General features: G+C 39.8%; 1 protein-coding gene across 1 annotated transcript in view; it reads right to left on the bottom strand.

Annotated features, from left to right (window-relative positions):
* DAPL1 (death associated protein like 1) overlaps positions 1 to 14,364 on the bottom strand; it is a 30,906-nt gene extending 16,542 nt beyond the window's left edge. Inside the window, exon 1 of the mRNA XM_049888824.1 lies at positions 14,279 to 14,364. Within this exon, the coding sequence (XP_049744781.1) occupies positions 14,279 to 14,336 (58 nt within the window). The 5' untranslated portion in view covers positions 14,337 to 14,364. The remainder of the gene's footprint in view (positions 1 to 14,278) is intronic.
* Between the last annotated feature and the right edge of the window lie 1,792 nt (positions 14,365 to 16,156).

The following is a 16,156-nucleotide window of genomic DNA, read 5'->3' as shown; positions in this document are numbered from 1 at the left end:
CAAGATCTGCAGTCTCTCTCCTCCCACTTTTATTTCCCAGAGCCCCAGTACACTCCCTAGATACTGCCATTGTTACCAGTTTCTTATGGATTCATCCATAGATGAATGTATTTATGTATTGTTTTTAAAAAATGGTAGCCTAAGATACATATTGTTCCGTGCCTTGGTTATTTTTTCATTTAACCACAATATTTTGGAGATCTATATAGGTATCTATAGATAGATATCTTTCCGTTTAACATCTCCTTTAAAATTACATTGTATGAATTATCTATTTTTACTTAACCAGTTCCCTTATGTTGGACATTTCAGGTATTTCTAATTCATTGGTATCACAAACAATGCTACAGCGAATATCCTTTTATATATATAATTTTGCCCATGTGCAAGTATAATAGTGGGATAAATTCCTAGAAGTGAGCTAGTTAGTTCTTAAGACTATGGGCATTTGGAACTTCGCTAAACTTTCCTAGATTGTCCTCAGAGGTTGCCCTGTTTACATTCCCGCCATCCATGATGACAATGATTGTTTCTCCATACCCCAGCCACAATGTGAACTATAAAACATTAGGTTTGGCCAACCAATAATTAAAAACAATGGTATCTTTTTATTTTAATTTGAGTTTCCCATGTTTTTAGAATGGTTGAGATTACGTACGTATATTTTAGAAGTCATTTGTATTTTCTTTTCTATATGTTGTTTAAATTCTTTGTCCATTTTTCCTTTTAGGTTGCTGTCTTTTTTCTTACTGATTTATAGGTACTTTTGTCTTCGATTACATTGCAAATAAAAATATATAAAATATTTTACCAGTTAGGGCTTTTTGACTGGAGACCCTGGGTAGTACAGACAGTTAAGTGCTCAGCTACTAACCAAAAGTTTGGAGGTTTGAGTTTACCCAGAGGTGCCTCAGAACAAAGGCCTGGCTATCTACTTCTGAAAAATCAGCCATTGAAAATCCTATGGAGTACCGTTCTATTCCAACACACATGGGATCTCAAAGAGTTGAGACTTTTTTTTCGAGGCAGGAATCTGCTGTTTTTATGTGAACTTACCAATCTTTTATGGCTTCTGGATTTTATATCACTAAAGAATTCACCACTGTGTTATTTTATAAACATTCTTCCATGTTTTCTACTAGAACTCTTATGGTTTCATTTTTGTATAATTTAGGAATATATTTTGTGTGAGTCATGAGGAGGGATGCAAGACTTTTTTAGATGATTCCAGTAATATTGAAAAAATACATAAATATATATGACTGCTTCTGGACTTCTGTTCCATTAATCTGTTCATTCATATGCTATTATAATACCATTTTAATTATTATAGCAGTATATTTTAATACCTGACAGAATTAGCCTTCCCTGACAGATTTTCTTTTTAGAATTTTATTAACTATTCTTATTTATTTTTCCATATGAATTTTAGAGCCAGTTTGTCAATTCCATATAAAAAAGACTTCTTGATATATATGTATTTTTGCCCCCCCCCTCCTTTTTAACTTCTTGATATTTTTAATGATCTTGTTTTATGTTTGTAGATTTTCTTAGGAAAAATTGTTCTCTTTGTGTCATTGATGGCTCCCATTACAAGAACATGATGTGCTTTTTCATTGTTCACGTCTCTTTTTGGGTCCCTCAGTAGCTTGTTCACATAAATCTTGTGCATTTCTTATTAGGTTTATTCCATAAGCATTTTATCTTTTTGTTGTTGGTGGTGGTGATAATATTATAAGCGAGGTCTGTTCTTCCATTATATCTCTATTGTTTTTATATTAATGTTACTGATTGTATACCCAGACCTTACCGAATTCTTTCATTGTTTATAATAGCTTTTGGCTGATCTCTTAGGCTTTCCAGGTAAAAAATTATATGAACTACAAATAAAAATAATATTACCTCTAGAATAATGTTAAATAGTGGTGATGGTTGACATCTTTGTCTTTCTGATTTTAATGAGATTGTGTTTAGCATTTCCTCACTAAAGCATGATGTGTACTTTGGGGGCTATAATATCTTGAGGCTTAGTTTTCTCAACATACGTATATGTTTTTGTGTGTCATTGAGTTGATTCTGACCCTATAGGAGGGAGTATCACTGTCCCACAGGGTTTCTTAGGCTGTAATCTTTACAGGAGCAGATTGCCAGGTCTTTCCTCCCACAGAGCAGTTGGTGGGTTTGAACTGACCTTTTGGTTAACAGCCAAGAGCTTAATCGTTGTGCCACCAGAGTTCCTTTATGTATATACATATATATTTTTTTATATATACGTTTTCATCATATTAAGGAAGTATCTTTCTATTACTGTTTCATTGGGCTTAAAATTTAAGAATAGATGTTGAATTTTATTGTCTTTTCACCATTTATGGATATGATCATATGGTTTTTCTTCTTGCACCTATTAATATGGTTAATTGTATTAATAGATGTCTTGCCATTGAATCATTCTTACATTCATGTAATTAACTCTGCTTAGTCATTTTGAATTGTGAAGTTGTTCTTTTATTGATTATAAACGTTTCTCACTGCAATTTTGTAACGTTAAATTCAGTCTAGGAAAAAAAATTGCATCCTTATACATAATCTGCTTTAAATTCTTATCATGTACATATATAGAAGAAAAAAGTTATACTAAGTAATCAGCAACAGGAATAAAATTATATGGAAATATCTTCTGAACAGCCATGGAATACAGAGGTGAAACAAACCAAAGGATGAACTTTTTGGGAAGAATGTTTGAAGAGACATCGATATTTTTGTGTGAGGAGTGTGCTTGTCAATAGCACCATCATCATTGTTGTCAAGTCAATTCCAATTCATTGTGACGCTATAGGACAGATTAGAACTGCCCCCAAGGGTTCCCAAGGCTGTAAATCTTTATGAAAGCAGACTGCCACATTTTCTCCCGCAGAGCGGCTGGTGGATTCAAACTGCTGACTTCTTGGTAGCAGCCGAGTGCTTAACCACCCATCACCAGGGTTCATTATCTAGTCTATCAAGGGGAACCAAATAGGAGGAGGTCTGGGTGCCGGCCTTCGGTACCCCTCCCAATAGTATTTCTTATTCTCCTTAAAAAGCAAGTGCTTTTCAAATATCCTGTGCTGTAATTCTTGTTAGTTTTCCTTGGTGCCATTGTTTGTACACATTTTCACCTGGATTGATCATTATCTCCAGCTATAGGCAGTGGAAACATTTAACACATTTGGTGCTAACTGAAAGATTGGAGGTTCAGTTTCACCCAGAGGTGCCTTAGAAGAAAGGCCTGGTGATCTGTTGTTGTTGTTGTTAGGTGCTGTCGGGTCGGTTCAGACTCATAGGGACCCTATGCACAACAGAACGAAACACTGCCTGGTCCTGAGCCATCCTAACAATTGTTGTTATGCGTGAGCTCATTGTCGCAGCTACTGTGTCAATCCACTTCATTGAGGGTCTTCCTATTTTCCAATGACCCTGTACTCTGCCAAACATGATGTCCTTCTTCAGGGCCTGATCCCTCCTGACAACATGTCCAAAGTATGTAAAACGCAGTCTTGCCATCCTTGCTTCTAAGGAGCATTCTGGTTGTACTTCTTCCAAGACAGATTTGTTCCTTCTTTTGGCAGTCCATGGTATATTCAATATTCTTCACCAGCAGCACAATTCAAAGGCCTCAATTCCTCTTCAGTATTCCTTATTCATTGTCCAGCTTTCATATGCATATGATGCAATTGAAAATACCATGGGTTGGGTCAGGCACACCTTAGTCTTCAAGGTGACATCTTTGCTCTTCAATACTTTAAAGAGGTCTTTTGCAGCAGATTTACCTAATGCAATGCGTCTTTGGATTTCTTGACAGCTGCTTCCATGGCTGTTGATTGTGGATCCAAGTAAAATGAAGTCCTTAACAACTTCAATCTTTTCTCCATTTATCATGATGTTGCTCATTGGTCCAGTTGTGAGGATTTTTGTTTTCTTTATGTAGAGGTGTAATCCATACTGAAGGCTGTAGTCTTTGATCTTCATTAGTAAGTGCTTCAAGTCCTCTTCACTTTCAGCAAGCAAGGTTGTGTCATCTGCATAACGCAGGTTGTTAATGAGTCTTCCTCCAATCCTGATGCCCCATTCTTCTTCATATAGTCCAGCTTCTCAGATTATTTACTCAGCATACAGATTGAATAGGTATGGGGAAAGAATACAACCCTGACGCACACATTTCCTGACTTTAAGCCAATCAGTATTCCCTTGTCCTGTCCGAACAACTGCCTCTTGATCTATGTAAAGTTTCCTCATGAGCACAATTAAGTGTTCTGGAATTCCCATCCTTTGCAATGTTATCCATAATTTGTTACGATCCACACAGTCGAATGCCTTTGCATAGTCAATAAAACACAGGTAAACATCCTTCTGGTATTCTCTGCTTTCAGCCAGGATCCATCTGATGTCAGCAATGATATCCCTGGTTCCACGTTCTCTTCTGAAACCAGCCTGAATTTCTGGCAGTTCCCTGTCACTATATTGCTGCAGCCATTTTTGAATGATCTTCAGCAAAATTTTGCTTGCATGTGATATTAATGATACTGTTCTATAATTTCCACATTCGGTTGGATCACCTTTCTTGGGAATAGGCATAAATATGGATCTCTTCCAGTCATTTGGCCAGGAAGCTGTCTTCCATATTTCTTGGCATAGACCAGTAAGCACCTCCAGTGCTGCATCTGTTTCCTGAAACACCTCAATTGATATTCCATCAATTCCTGGAGCCTTGTTTTTCACCAATGCCTTCAGAGCAGCTTGGACTGCTTACTTCAGTACCATCGGTTCCTGATCATATGCCACCTCTTGAAATGGCTGAACATCAACTAATTCTTTTTGGTGTAATGACTCTTTGTATTCCTTCCATCTTCTTTTGATGCTTCCTTGCGTCGTTTAATATATTCCCCATGGAATCCACTATTGCAACTCCAGGCTTGAATTTTTTCTTCAGTTCTTTCAGCTTGAGAAACACCAAGTGTGTGCTTTCCTTTTGGTTTTCCATCTCAAGCTCTTTGCACATGTCATTATAATACTTTGTCTTCTTGAGACACCCTTTGAAATCTTCTGTTCAGTTCTTTTACTTCATCAATTCTTCCTTTTTCTTTAGCTGCTTGATGTTCAAGAGGAAGTTTCAGAGTCTCCTCTGACATCCATCTTGGTCTTTTCTTTCTTTTCTGCCTTTTCAATGACCTCTTGCTTTCTTCATGTATGATGTCCTTGATGTCATTCCTCAACTAGCCTGGTCACATAAACATCGATATCCTAGGCATTAGTGAGCTGAAATGGACTGGTATTGGCCATTTTGAATTGGACAATCATATAGTCTACTATGCTGGGAATGACAGCTTGAAGAGGAATGGCGTTAAATTAATCGTCAAAAAGAACGTTTCACGATCTATCCTTAACTACAACGCTGTCAGTGATAGGATAATATCCATATGCCTACAAGGAAGACCAGTTAATACGACTATTATTCGAATTTATGCACCAACCACTAGAGCCAAAGATGAAGAAAGAGAAGATTTTTATCAGCTGCAGCAGTCTGAAATTGACTGAACATGCAATCAAGATGCATTGATAATTACTGGTGTTTGGAATGTGAAAGTCAGAAATGAAGAAGGATCAGTAGTTGGAAAATATGGCCTTGGTGATAGGAACAATGCCAATTATAGAATTTTGCAAGACCAATGACTTTTTCATTGCAAATACCTTCTTTCACCAACATAAATGGTGACTATACACGTGGACCTCATCAGATGGAGCACACAGAAATCAAATTGACTACATCTGTGGAAAGAGATGGTTGAAAATCTCAATATCATCAGTCAGAACAAGGCCGGGGCCAACTGCAGAACAGACCATCAATTGCTCATATGCAAGTTCAAGCTGAAACTGAAGAAAATCAGAGTAAGTCCACAAGAGCCAAAATATGACCTTGAGTATACCCCACCTGAATTTAGAGACCATCTGAAGAATAGATTTGACGCATTGAACACTTTTGGTGATCTACTTCTGAAAAATCAGCCATTGAAAATCCTATGAAGCACAGTGCTACTCTGGCGTACATGGGGTCACAATGAGTTGGAATCAACTGGTTTTATAGAAGCAACGCTGTTAGAGTGAAAAACAATAGTTAAAAATGAGGAAACCTTTGGAATGTTGAGTTCGGTGTATTTGAAGGGACACTGACAATTTGGAGAATGTGCCGAGGAGGGTGACTAGAATAGAGAAAGAAGCTGTGTCACATGAGGAACTAAGGAATCTGGAAGGATCACTCCTGAGAAGCAAAGACTAAAGTGGAGTTAAACCAAAAACCAAACCAAAGCTATTGCCATCAAGTTGATTCTCATTCATAGCAACCCTGTATGACAGAGTAGAACTGCCCCATAGGGTTTCTAAGGATCCCTGGTGACACAGTGGTTAAGAGCTTAGACTGCTAACCAAAATGTTGGCAGTTTGAATCCACCAGCTGCTCCTTAGAAACCCTATGGGGCAGTTCTACTCTGTCCTGTAGGGTCACTAGAGTCCAACTATGAGTCAGACAGCAATGGGTTTAATCATTATTTAAGCAGACTGACACATCTTTGCCCTCAGAGCGGCTGGTGGGTTCGAACTGCTGACCTTTCAGTTAGCAGCTGAGTGCTTAACCACTGTGCCACCAGGGCTTCTTGAAGAGGAGTTAAGGTGGTCGTTTTCAAAAACCTGAGGAGCTGTCTGCTGGAGGAAGAGCAGTTTCATGGTAAGGAAATGTAGTATAGGTCAGACAGCTCTTTACTTCCTAAGCTCTATGACCTTGAGCAAGATACCTAAAGACCTCAGAGGCCCAGTTTCCTCTACCTTCAAAAGGGAATAATGTTGATTTTTCAGGTTGTTCTAGAGATTAGAGGTGACACAATTGACATTTACTAACCAGTAGCTATTGGTATTTATTTTATATTGTTCCAGAAGAAAGAATGAAGACCAATAGATGAAAGTTCCAGGAAGGCAGACAGTGCCCAGGGGCAATCTCTAAATTGCAGCCCCCCACCCCAATTTCAATCACCCAGGAGGAATCTCTAAATTGTGATGTCCCCCATTTCAAGATGAATAAATGTTGATCTCAGTGAGGCGCCTTTTATATTTGTGGTGCCTCAGAATGTCATTCCATGCCTCCTCTGGTGCCTCCTTGGACTTGTGCCCAGGTTCAAGTGCCTCCCTGCTGCCCTCCTACTCCTCTGAGGCCAGAGTCTGGCTGTATTGTAACAGTTTGCGTTATTCAAAGTGAAATAGATTGCCTAGTACAATGGTGAATTCTCTGTTCCTCAGTGTGTTTAAGTGAAGGAAAGAAGTCCACCTGCCACAAACACCTTAGGAATATATATATACATATATTTTTGCTTAAAACAATGTGAATTTATTCTCTCACAGTTCTGGAGTCCAGAAGTCCAAAATCAAGATGTTGGAAGAGTTGGGTCCTTCTGGAGGCTCTGAGAAGAATATGTTCCACTACTCTCTCCTCTCCTAGCTTCTGGTGACTGCCAGCAATTGGCTTGTGGCTGCATCACTCCAGTCTCTGCCTTCGTCCTCACGGTAACTTTTCTTCTGTGTCTCCTCTCTGTCTGTTTCTCTCTCTCTCTCTCTCTTTTTTTTTTTTAATAATTTTTATTGTGCTTTAAGTGAAAGTTTACAAATCAAGTCAGTCCTGCCAGTGTCAGTCAGACCATTAAGTCTGGTCTTATGAGAATTTGGGGCCTGCACCCCACTGCTCTCCTGCTCCCTCGGGGGTTCTCTGTTGTGTTCCCTGCCAGGGCAGTCATCGGTTGTAGCCGGGCACCATTTAGTTCTTCTGGTCTCAGGATGATGTTCATGTGGTGCTTTCTGTCTCTTGGGCTCATAATCACCTTGTGTCCTTGGTGTTCTTCATTCTCCTTTGATCCAGGTGGGTTGAAACCAATTGATGAATCTTAGATGGCTGCTTGCTAGCGTTTAAGACCCCAGACACCACTCTTCAAAGTGGGATGCAGAATGATTTCTTAATAGATTTTATTATGCCAATTGACTTAGATGTCCCCTGAAACCATGATCCCCCGACCCCTGCCCCTGCTACGCTGGCCTTCGAAGCATTCAGTTTATTCAGGAAACTTCTTTGCTTTTGGTTTAGTTCAATTGTGCTGACCTCCCCTGTACCGTGTGCTGTCTTTCCCTTCACCTAAAGTGGTTCTTATCTACTATCTAATTAGTGAATACCCCTCTCCCACCCTGCCTCCCTCCCCCATCTCATAACCACAAAAGAATGTTTTCTTCTCAGTTTAAACTATTTCTCAAGTTCTTATAATAGTGGTCTTATACAATATTTGTCCTTTTGCAACTGACTAATTTCACTCAGCATAATGCCTTCCAGATTCCTCCATGTTATGAAATGTTTCACAGATTCCTCACTGTTCTTTATCGATGCGTACTGTTCCATTGTGTGAATATACCATAATTTATTTATCCATTCATCTGTTGATGGGCACCTTGCTTGCTTCCACTTAGGAATATTTTTGGAAATTCCATGAACTAGATGATCTTTATTATAAAGTATGTAACTCTGATCCTAGCCTTTCTCATCTGCCTCAAAAAAACAAAAACAAAACCAAAAAAACCCATCCCTTTCCTACCTTTGGAAAGATCATAGGGCACTTAACAGAGAAAAAAAGCCAAAATAAATATGAAATAAATGCAAGCATGTGAGTTCTTCATTCTTAAGAATAATAAAACAGAGACATTTGGAAGGGAAGTGGGGAGGGGGGAGCCTTCCCCAGAAGATTCCTGCTTCCATTCAGGCATCTTTGAACCAGAATCCTCTCTGTTATAGAGCTGTGGGATCCAACTTGGTGATTAGGAAAAATAAGTATAACCACACCTTGGGTTTCCAGAGCACTTTTCTTGTACCTAACTTGTTCAGGGAAGTGGTTTCACTTGATCACCCATGTATAGTAGAAGTAGGCAGAAGATAATATCCCCATACTATAGGTGGATGAGGAAACCCTGGTGGCGTAGTGGTTAAGTGCTATGACAGCTAACCAAGAGGTCAGTGGTTTGAATCCACCAGATGCTCCTTGGAAACTCTATGGGGCAGTTCTACTCTGCCCTATAGGGTCGGTATGAGTCAGAATTGGCTCTACCACAGTGGGTTTGGTTTTTTTTTTATAGGTGGATGCACTGAGATATTAAGGCTGGCATTACTGAGAAAACAGGAACTGAGGCCCTAGGCAAGGAGCCCTGCAACTTGCAACTTACTTGCAATACTATGTGTTTGGCTAATGCAAAACTCCCATCCTGGAATGTACAATAAGGAAAGAACAAACAACATACTCCCTTGCAAGATGTTTTTCAAAAGGACCAACCCAATCTGGTCCTTGGAGCATGCACAGACATCCTCAAGGTGACCAACAGATCACTTCTGCCTGATTCAAGTACCTGAGAAAGGAGTCGAACTGGCACCACAGGAGGGACTGTGCAGGTGCAACACCCCATACTAACTCCTGCTACAAATCCCAGAAGCCTCCGGGACAGAAGCTGTCTTAAAGCCATTTTAGAAAGCTGCTGGGTGGGCACCGCAGTTAACATATCCCCATCCAAATGGGCCACTTCCTGGAAAACCCTTCCTATACCTATGAATCAACATAAATCCTCCCTCCTCCACCAGAAACCTTTAAAAGCCCATGCAAATTCTTTGTTCTGGGAGACAGGGTAAGCATGGCCTAGGACCTCCTCCTCTCCTTTTGCAAGTCTGTTTTAATAAAGCTTTGCTTCTGTGGAAAACTCTCCATGCCTCGCTTTTCATTCTTGACCAGTGAAAGGCAAGAACCTCCTTCAATTAAAGACATAGAGGAGCTGGCAGCATTACGTTGGGGCGACTGAACCAGATGGAACCAGTTTGTGGGAGGGTCCTCTTCAAAGCTCTGCTGAGAACACTGGTCTCCCACTATCTAGATGAATCATTCTGCATTCAATAAGCAATTACAACCCAATGCAATCAGGCTCTTGCTGTTGTGTTTATACCAGATAGGCCTGCTCATGAAATCTCTTCAAGGTCTCAGTGTATCCAAATCAACCCATTCAACTTGTAATCACTTACATAACCTCATGTTTGGGAATATACTGATTTTTAAGTCTTTACAGAAGGAGCAACTGGACTTGGCAAAGTAAAATATGAACTGATTTAACATTTAGCAGGCTTTTCAGTTCAAATACTTAAGACTTTAGGTTCTTTCACGAAGCAAAATGAACTAGAAGAAAGAAAATGTAAAGGAGAAAGATGCTGTTTTGGATGGTTTCATTAGAAGATCCAAATTTACATGGGGAAAGCGGAGCTTTGCTTTCCTATCCTGAAGCAAGAGTTACACTGCTTTTGCAGTTTACACTTTCAAAAATAGACCCTTCTTTAGTTTAGAATTCTAAATACAGTAATTTTCCAGTTAAGCATTTCCAGACATTTTGCAGTTTTTGGTGGAGAGTAGTCAAGATAAAGACAACCTCTCAAGAAAAATTAGGTTTTCACCTTCACTAATCAGTGAAGAATGTATGCCAAAAAGCTGAACAACACAAAGGCTTATGCAAACTCTGCCTTGTGGCTTAGAACTTCTATTTGAAGATTTTAATTAAAAGGTTAGATGTTTGCAAATTGCTTACTTTCCATTCACAGTTGACTTTTCAGCCAATTTTAAGCTGCCAATCAAGACCCAAAAGACCCTCATCAGGGAAAGGATGTGGAGAAAGGAGAGAAGGCTCGACATCAAGAGGGCTTCGGAGTAAGGTCACTTTCATTTTCAAATCTCAGCCCTGCTGTCTACTAACGGTGTGGCCTTGGGCAAGTCCCTCAACCTCCTTAAATTTCAGTGAGCTCCTCTGTGAAAGGAAGATGATGGTACCACACCCTGTAGGGAAGCCCAGAAGGGTCTGTGCAGTGCCTGGCGCATAGTTAGCTCCCAGTGAACTGCAGCGATGACTCCCCAACCACGCTGTTTGTCAGTAGTTTTCACCCCCACCCCCTTTGAACCTCACAGATCGGTTCCCCTCTTGTTTTACCAAATTGATTCAAGCAGACTGGAATTGAGAGACCCAAGCTTCTGCTTGTTTGTTTTTAATGATACTGGCCCTTACGCAGTTATGGGCTTCCCTATTTTCTGAGTTAGTTCTACACTTGGGGATACAACCTCCCCTTAAACTTCCCCCTCTCTTTAACGAGACAGAAAACTGATTCTTTCTGGAGATTCAGTGGGGACCTCTCTTAAGGGTTTGATTCATTTGGCTTAAACCAAGTTAAAAAGTGCACAGAATGTAGAAAAACTCATAAACTACTGCTCTTTTTTAAATTTCCTTTCTTTTTTCTTTTTTGGCTTCACTGAATCACCTACTACTACTTCACATGTTTTTGGTGCTGCCGTTCATGTAATGTGGTCCTTATAAAACTGAGAGTGAGGCAAATCAAAAAAGGAGAGAGTTCAAACTTATGCTCACTAGAGCCCAGGCCACCTCATGTTTAATGTAGCCTTGTTTCACAGCATAAATTTATAACCAGGGCTAACAGAGGTGCAATATACTATATTAATATACGCGAAAGGAAACCGCTAAGCACTCCACGTGTAGGTGGGAAGAGTTACAGCTGGCTGAATTCTTAGTGGTTTTCATTTTTAACTATGATAGGGGCAGGGGCAGATCTCTTTTTCATTGCAGTTTTCTGTTCTGACTGCTGCAGTAGTGTCTAATGAAGCCTTGAACATTAGGATTTCTGGAACGTGGAGAGGCCAGGCCTACATTCTAAGGAGATTAACATTCATGTAGAGGGCATTGGTGGTCAGTGGTAGAATTCTTGCCTTCCATGGGGGAGACCGAGGTTTGATTCCCAGCCAATGCACCTCATGCCCAGCCACCACAGCTGTCTGTCAGTGGAGACTTCGGTGTTGTTATGGTGCTGAATAGGTTTCAGCAGAGCTTCCTGACTAAGGAAGATAGGAAGAAAAGCCTGGAAGTCTACTTCTGAAAATCAGCCGGTGAAAACCCTATTGGTCATGAAGTCTGAACCCTTCGTGCATGGGTTCCCCATGAGTAGAGGGCCACCATGAGCCCAGGTCCAATTAGACAGTAGCTAACAACAACAACATTTATGTACCCAATGGCACTGTACGTGGGCCAACTTTTTTAAATACTCACAACGACCTTATAAGACCTATGTTATTTATTAACCCTTGTTTTAGAGATGAGAAAGTGGAGGCTTAGAGACCTGAATGAAAGCAGGTTCAAAGTCAGCTCTGTCAGGCGCCAGAGGTCGTGTCACACCCTTCCCGCTGAATCATATTGCTTTCCACTCCCAAGAATCTGTCTTTTGCTTATAAATTCAGGGGAAGATTTAATAGAATTTTGGCACCTAATTGTTGTTGTTCCATAAATAAAATTTTGCCACATAGCAAACTGGTTCAGATTTAAAATATGTAGCAAAACATGCTGAAGGATCAGGCTTCTTTGTTCCCTTGCTCTCAGTGGGGAGGCAACAGTCTGCCTTCATCTTCACTCTAATTATCTAAAACCTCTTATCGGCAGTGTCACAGTTCATAATAATTAATTGTCATGCCAGAGGCGCTGTGACATGCTTGATGGAGTCATGGTGTGCTATGTACACAAAGTAATTAGCAATCATTAGTGGTGGGGATAGAAAGTTCCTAGTGGTTTTATTCAAACTTTCATTTTGTTAAGTTTATCTCTGTGTTCTTTGTGCATAAATGTAATTTAGCATGGCAGGTTTTAGCTTAACGGTTTTACGAAGAATTGGTATGGAAGTGGCAGGAAAAGAAGGATGTTCTTTTCCTTCTGCCTTTATCTATGTGATCAGCTTCTCTTCCAATAATTTGCAAATATAGTTCCTGACCATGAGTTAGCACCATTATCTTTAAATGTAAACCAGAAACCCAAATCCATTGCTGTCAAGTCAATTCCAACTCCTAGCAATCGTATAGGACAGAGTAGAACTGTCCTATAGGGTTTCCAAGGCTGTAATCTTTATAGAAGCAGACTGCCACATCTTTTTCCCACAATCTTCAAATGTAGATAATGTTAAATATTGCTAAATCCAATTACAAATATGAAATGCCCATAATGTGCCAAAGAAGATCAGGGTATCTTGAATTGGAAACTCAGGATTAGTAGGACAAATTCTGCTTTCTTTCATCTGGGCTGCCCATCAGAAAGTCACTGAACCTCTGTGTCAGTTTTTCACACTTTGTGAAGGTTATACCTGTCATCACCCTCTGCAGCAAAGATGATTGAAATAACCTTGGCTTAGAAATGCCAAAGAATTATAACAATAAATACATTTTGTAAATGGAGAAACGCAAGAACAAAGAGGTCAAGCTTTAGAGATCTTTCTTAAGGAACAAAGAAGGAAAGCAGTTAAAAGAACATAAACCTATTTAAAAATAGGCCTCTACATTTCACCTGAGCCATACAAACATATGGTTAAGTATATTAAGACTAATTTCCATGTTACAGAGAGCTGATAATAAATAGTGTAATTTTAAAATTTTGTGGATACTTTGCAAAACATCTTGGTAGCTACCTTGTCCAGTCAGGCCCCTCCAGTAATTGTGTCCTTATTAAAAAGTGCTTCTCAGCTTGTTGACAGGCAAACTCCACCACTGATAACTCTGCCCAACCACAAAGTCTGAAGAAGAGAGAAACTTGGGTGTTGCGCTGTGCGCAGAAGCTGGTTTACACGGGTACGAAATCTGATGGTGTACGGGCATCCTGGGGAGACTGAATCTTAGAGCTGGCATCTCCAGAAAGGACAGTAGCAACTCTATAGGACAGGGTAGAACTGCCCCATAGGGTTTCCAAGGAGCAGCAGGTGGATTCAAACTGCTGACCTTTTGGTTAACAGCTGAATGCTTAACTACAGTGCCACCAGGGTTCCATAGTAGGGAAGGAAGGTCCAATCTCCCTACCTATTCTTTTCCACAAGCACTGAATGCCTTTTACCACCTCCCCGACCCTCGGTATAATTAGGTTTTAATTGAACTGGGGCCTGACAAATCCCTGAGTAGTTTTATACACAAGCCTAGAAGGATCAAAGACACAGGAGGAAATTGGGCTGCATGAAGTTAAAGTCCTACTGGGCAGGTTGAGAACCTTCGCTCTGTTGGGGCGCTCCTGTTGAAGGCATTGGTAGAAGGAGGGGCAGTAGCAATAGCAGCAGAAGCATGAGGCTGCTGCTGTCTGCAGGACAGAGGGCAGGTGGGCAGCCTACCTGCAGGAGGATGCCCCCCTTTCAGCGGGGAGTGCAGGACTTGCACTTCGTTTGCCATAGTTCATGCCAGTGCCAGTGCTCTGGAATGCCAGCTGCAGCTGCCCGCTGCACCCCAGCTTTATATGGGCCAGGGGCGGGGCCCCTTCAGGGCATTGCTGAGCAGCAACAAGGCTTGTCACTTAGCTCTCTGGGAACCTGCATCTCCTTGGCAAGTTTCCTCTTGGATGAAAAGTTTCTTCTTTTTTCCTTCATCTGGGAAGTCAGGCATCTATAGGAGACAGGAAGTTCTTACTCTCTCACACAGGAAGTGGGGAAGATCGTAGAGTTCAGTGGAATTCCTTTCCTCTCTGAGTATTCAACCGTCAAACATGTACAGTGTATCTACAATGTGGCAGGTTCTGTGTCACATTTTGGTGCAACAAGGATGGGCAGGAGATCTTTGCCTTCAAGACACCTGTAGTCTTTAGAAGAGACAGTTATAAAACAAAGTGCCATGACTTTGTCCCAGTCTTTACAATTATAGGCATTTTTACTAAAAATAATTACAGATGTGCACAGAGATTTCTGCAAAAGGACTATGATCATTTTTTTTTTCATTTTTAAAAAAGTATTGATTGGAATCAGCATAAATGTAAAAAAATACAGAGAAGTAGGTAAATTATGACTATATGAGAGAGTACTATGTTTACATTACAAATTACATTGCAATGATATTTAATTATGTGAAAATATTAATGATACGATACTCAGTGAAAAAAGTAGTTTAGAAACCAATAGATGGCCTTAAAAAAAAAAACAGAAGAAAAAGTACAAGTTTAAGCTTAGACATTATTGTATCTCCAGTGTTGATCAAAGCTTAACACATGGTAGATACTTATGTATTTGTTCTTCAATACAGTTAAAGAGTTTTATTCTTCAAAAAACACTGTTAAGAAAATGAAAAAACAGGCCACAAACTAGGAGAAAATATTTATAAGCACAATTCTAATAAATGAAGTATTGGAATTTAGAATATAAAAAGAAGAAAACAAAATTTTAATTTAATTAATTTTTAATTTATACTAATTTGAAAATGGGCAAAAGATTTGAACAATAACCTCCTCAAAGAAGAGATACTGACAGCAAATAAGTACAGAAAAAGATGCTCGACATCATTAGTCATTAGGTAAATGCAAATTAAAACCACAATGAAATACCAATACATACATATTAGGTTGGCTCAACTAAAAAGGACAGAAAATACAAAGGGCTGGTGAAGACAGAGCAGCTGAAGCTCTCATGCATTGCTGGTGGGAATGCAAAATTGGAAAGCCACTTTGGAAGACAATCTGGCAGTTTCTTATGAAATTAAACCTACACTTAATATTCCAAAAAAAACAAAACTAAACCCATTGCCATCGAGTGGATTCCGACTCATAGTGACCCATAGGATAGAGTAGAACTGCCCCGTAGGGTTTCCAAGGAGAGCCTGGTGGATTTAAACTGCTGACATTTTGGTTAGCAGCCATAGCTCTTAACCACTATGTCACCAGGGTTTGCACACTTAGTGTAGGACTCAGCAGTTCTACTTCTAGGAATTTTCCCAAGAAATATGAAGGCAACTATACAAGCAAAAACCTGTGTAAGAATGTTTACAGCAGCTCATTCATATTTACCAAAATTAGAAACAATCCAAAAGTTCAACAAATTGAGAACTGATAAACAGATTGTCATATATCCAAACAATAGAACACTACTCAGCAACAAAAAGAAACGAGTACTGATAAATACAGCAACATGGATGAACCTCAAAAGCATTAAGCTAAATGAAAGAAGCCAGACTAAAAAAGCTGCATACTGTCTGATTCCATTCCCATGACATTCTTGACAAGTCAAAAC

The sequence above is a fragment of the Elephas maximus genome, chromosome 6 (genome assembly GCF_024166365.1).
Source record: "Elephas maximus indicus isolate mEleMax1 chromosome 6, mEleMax1 primary haplotype, whole genome shotgun sequence".
Taxonomy (NCBI): Eukaryota; Metazoa; Chordata; class Mammalia; order Proboscidea; family Elephantidae; genus Elephas; species Elephas maximus.
Note: the sequence above shows the minus strand (reverse complement) of the source record. Positions and strands in the feature narration are given on the sequence as shown.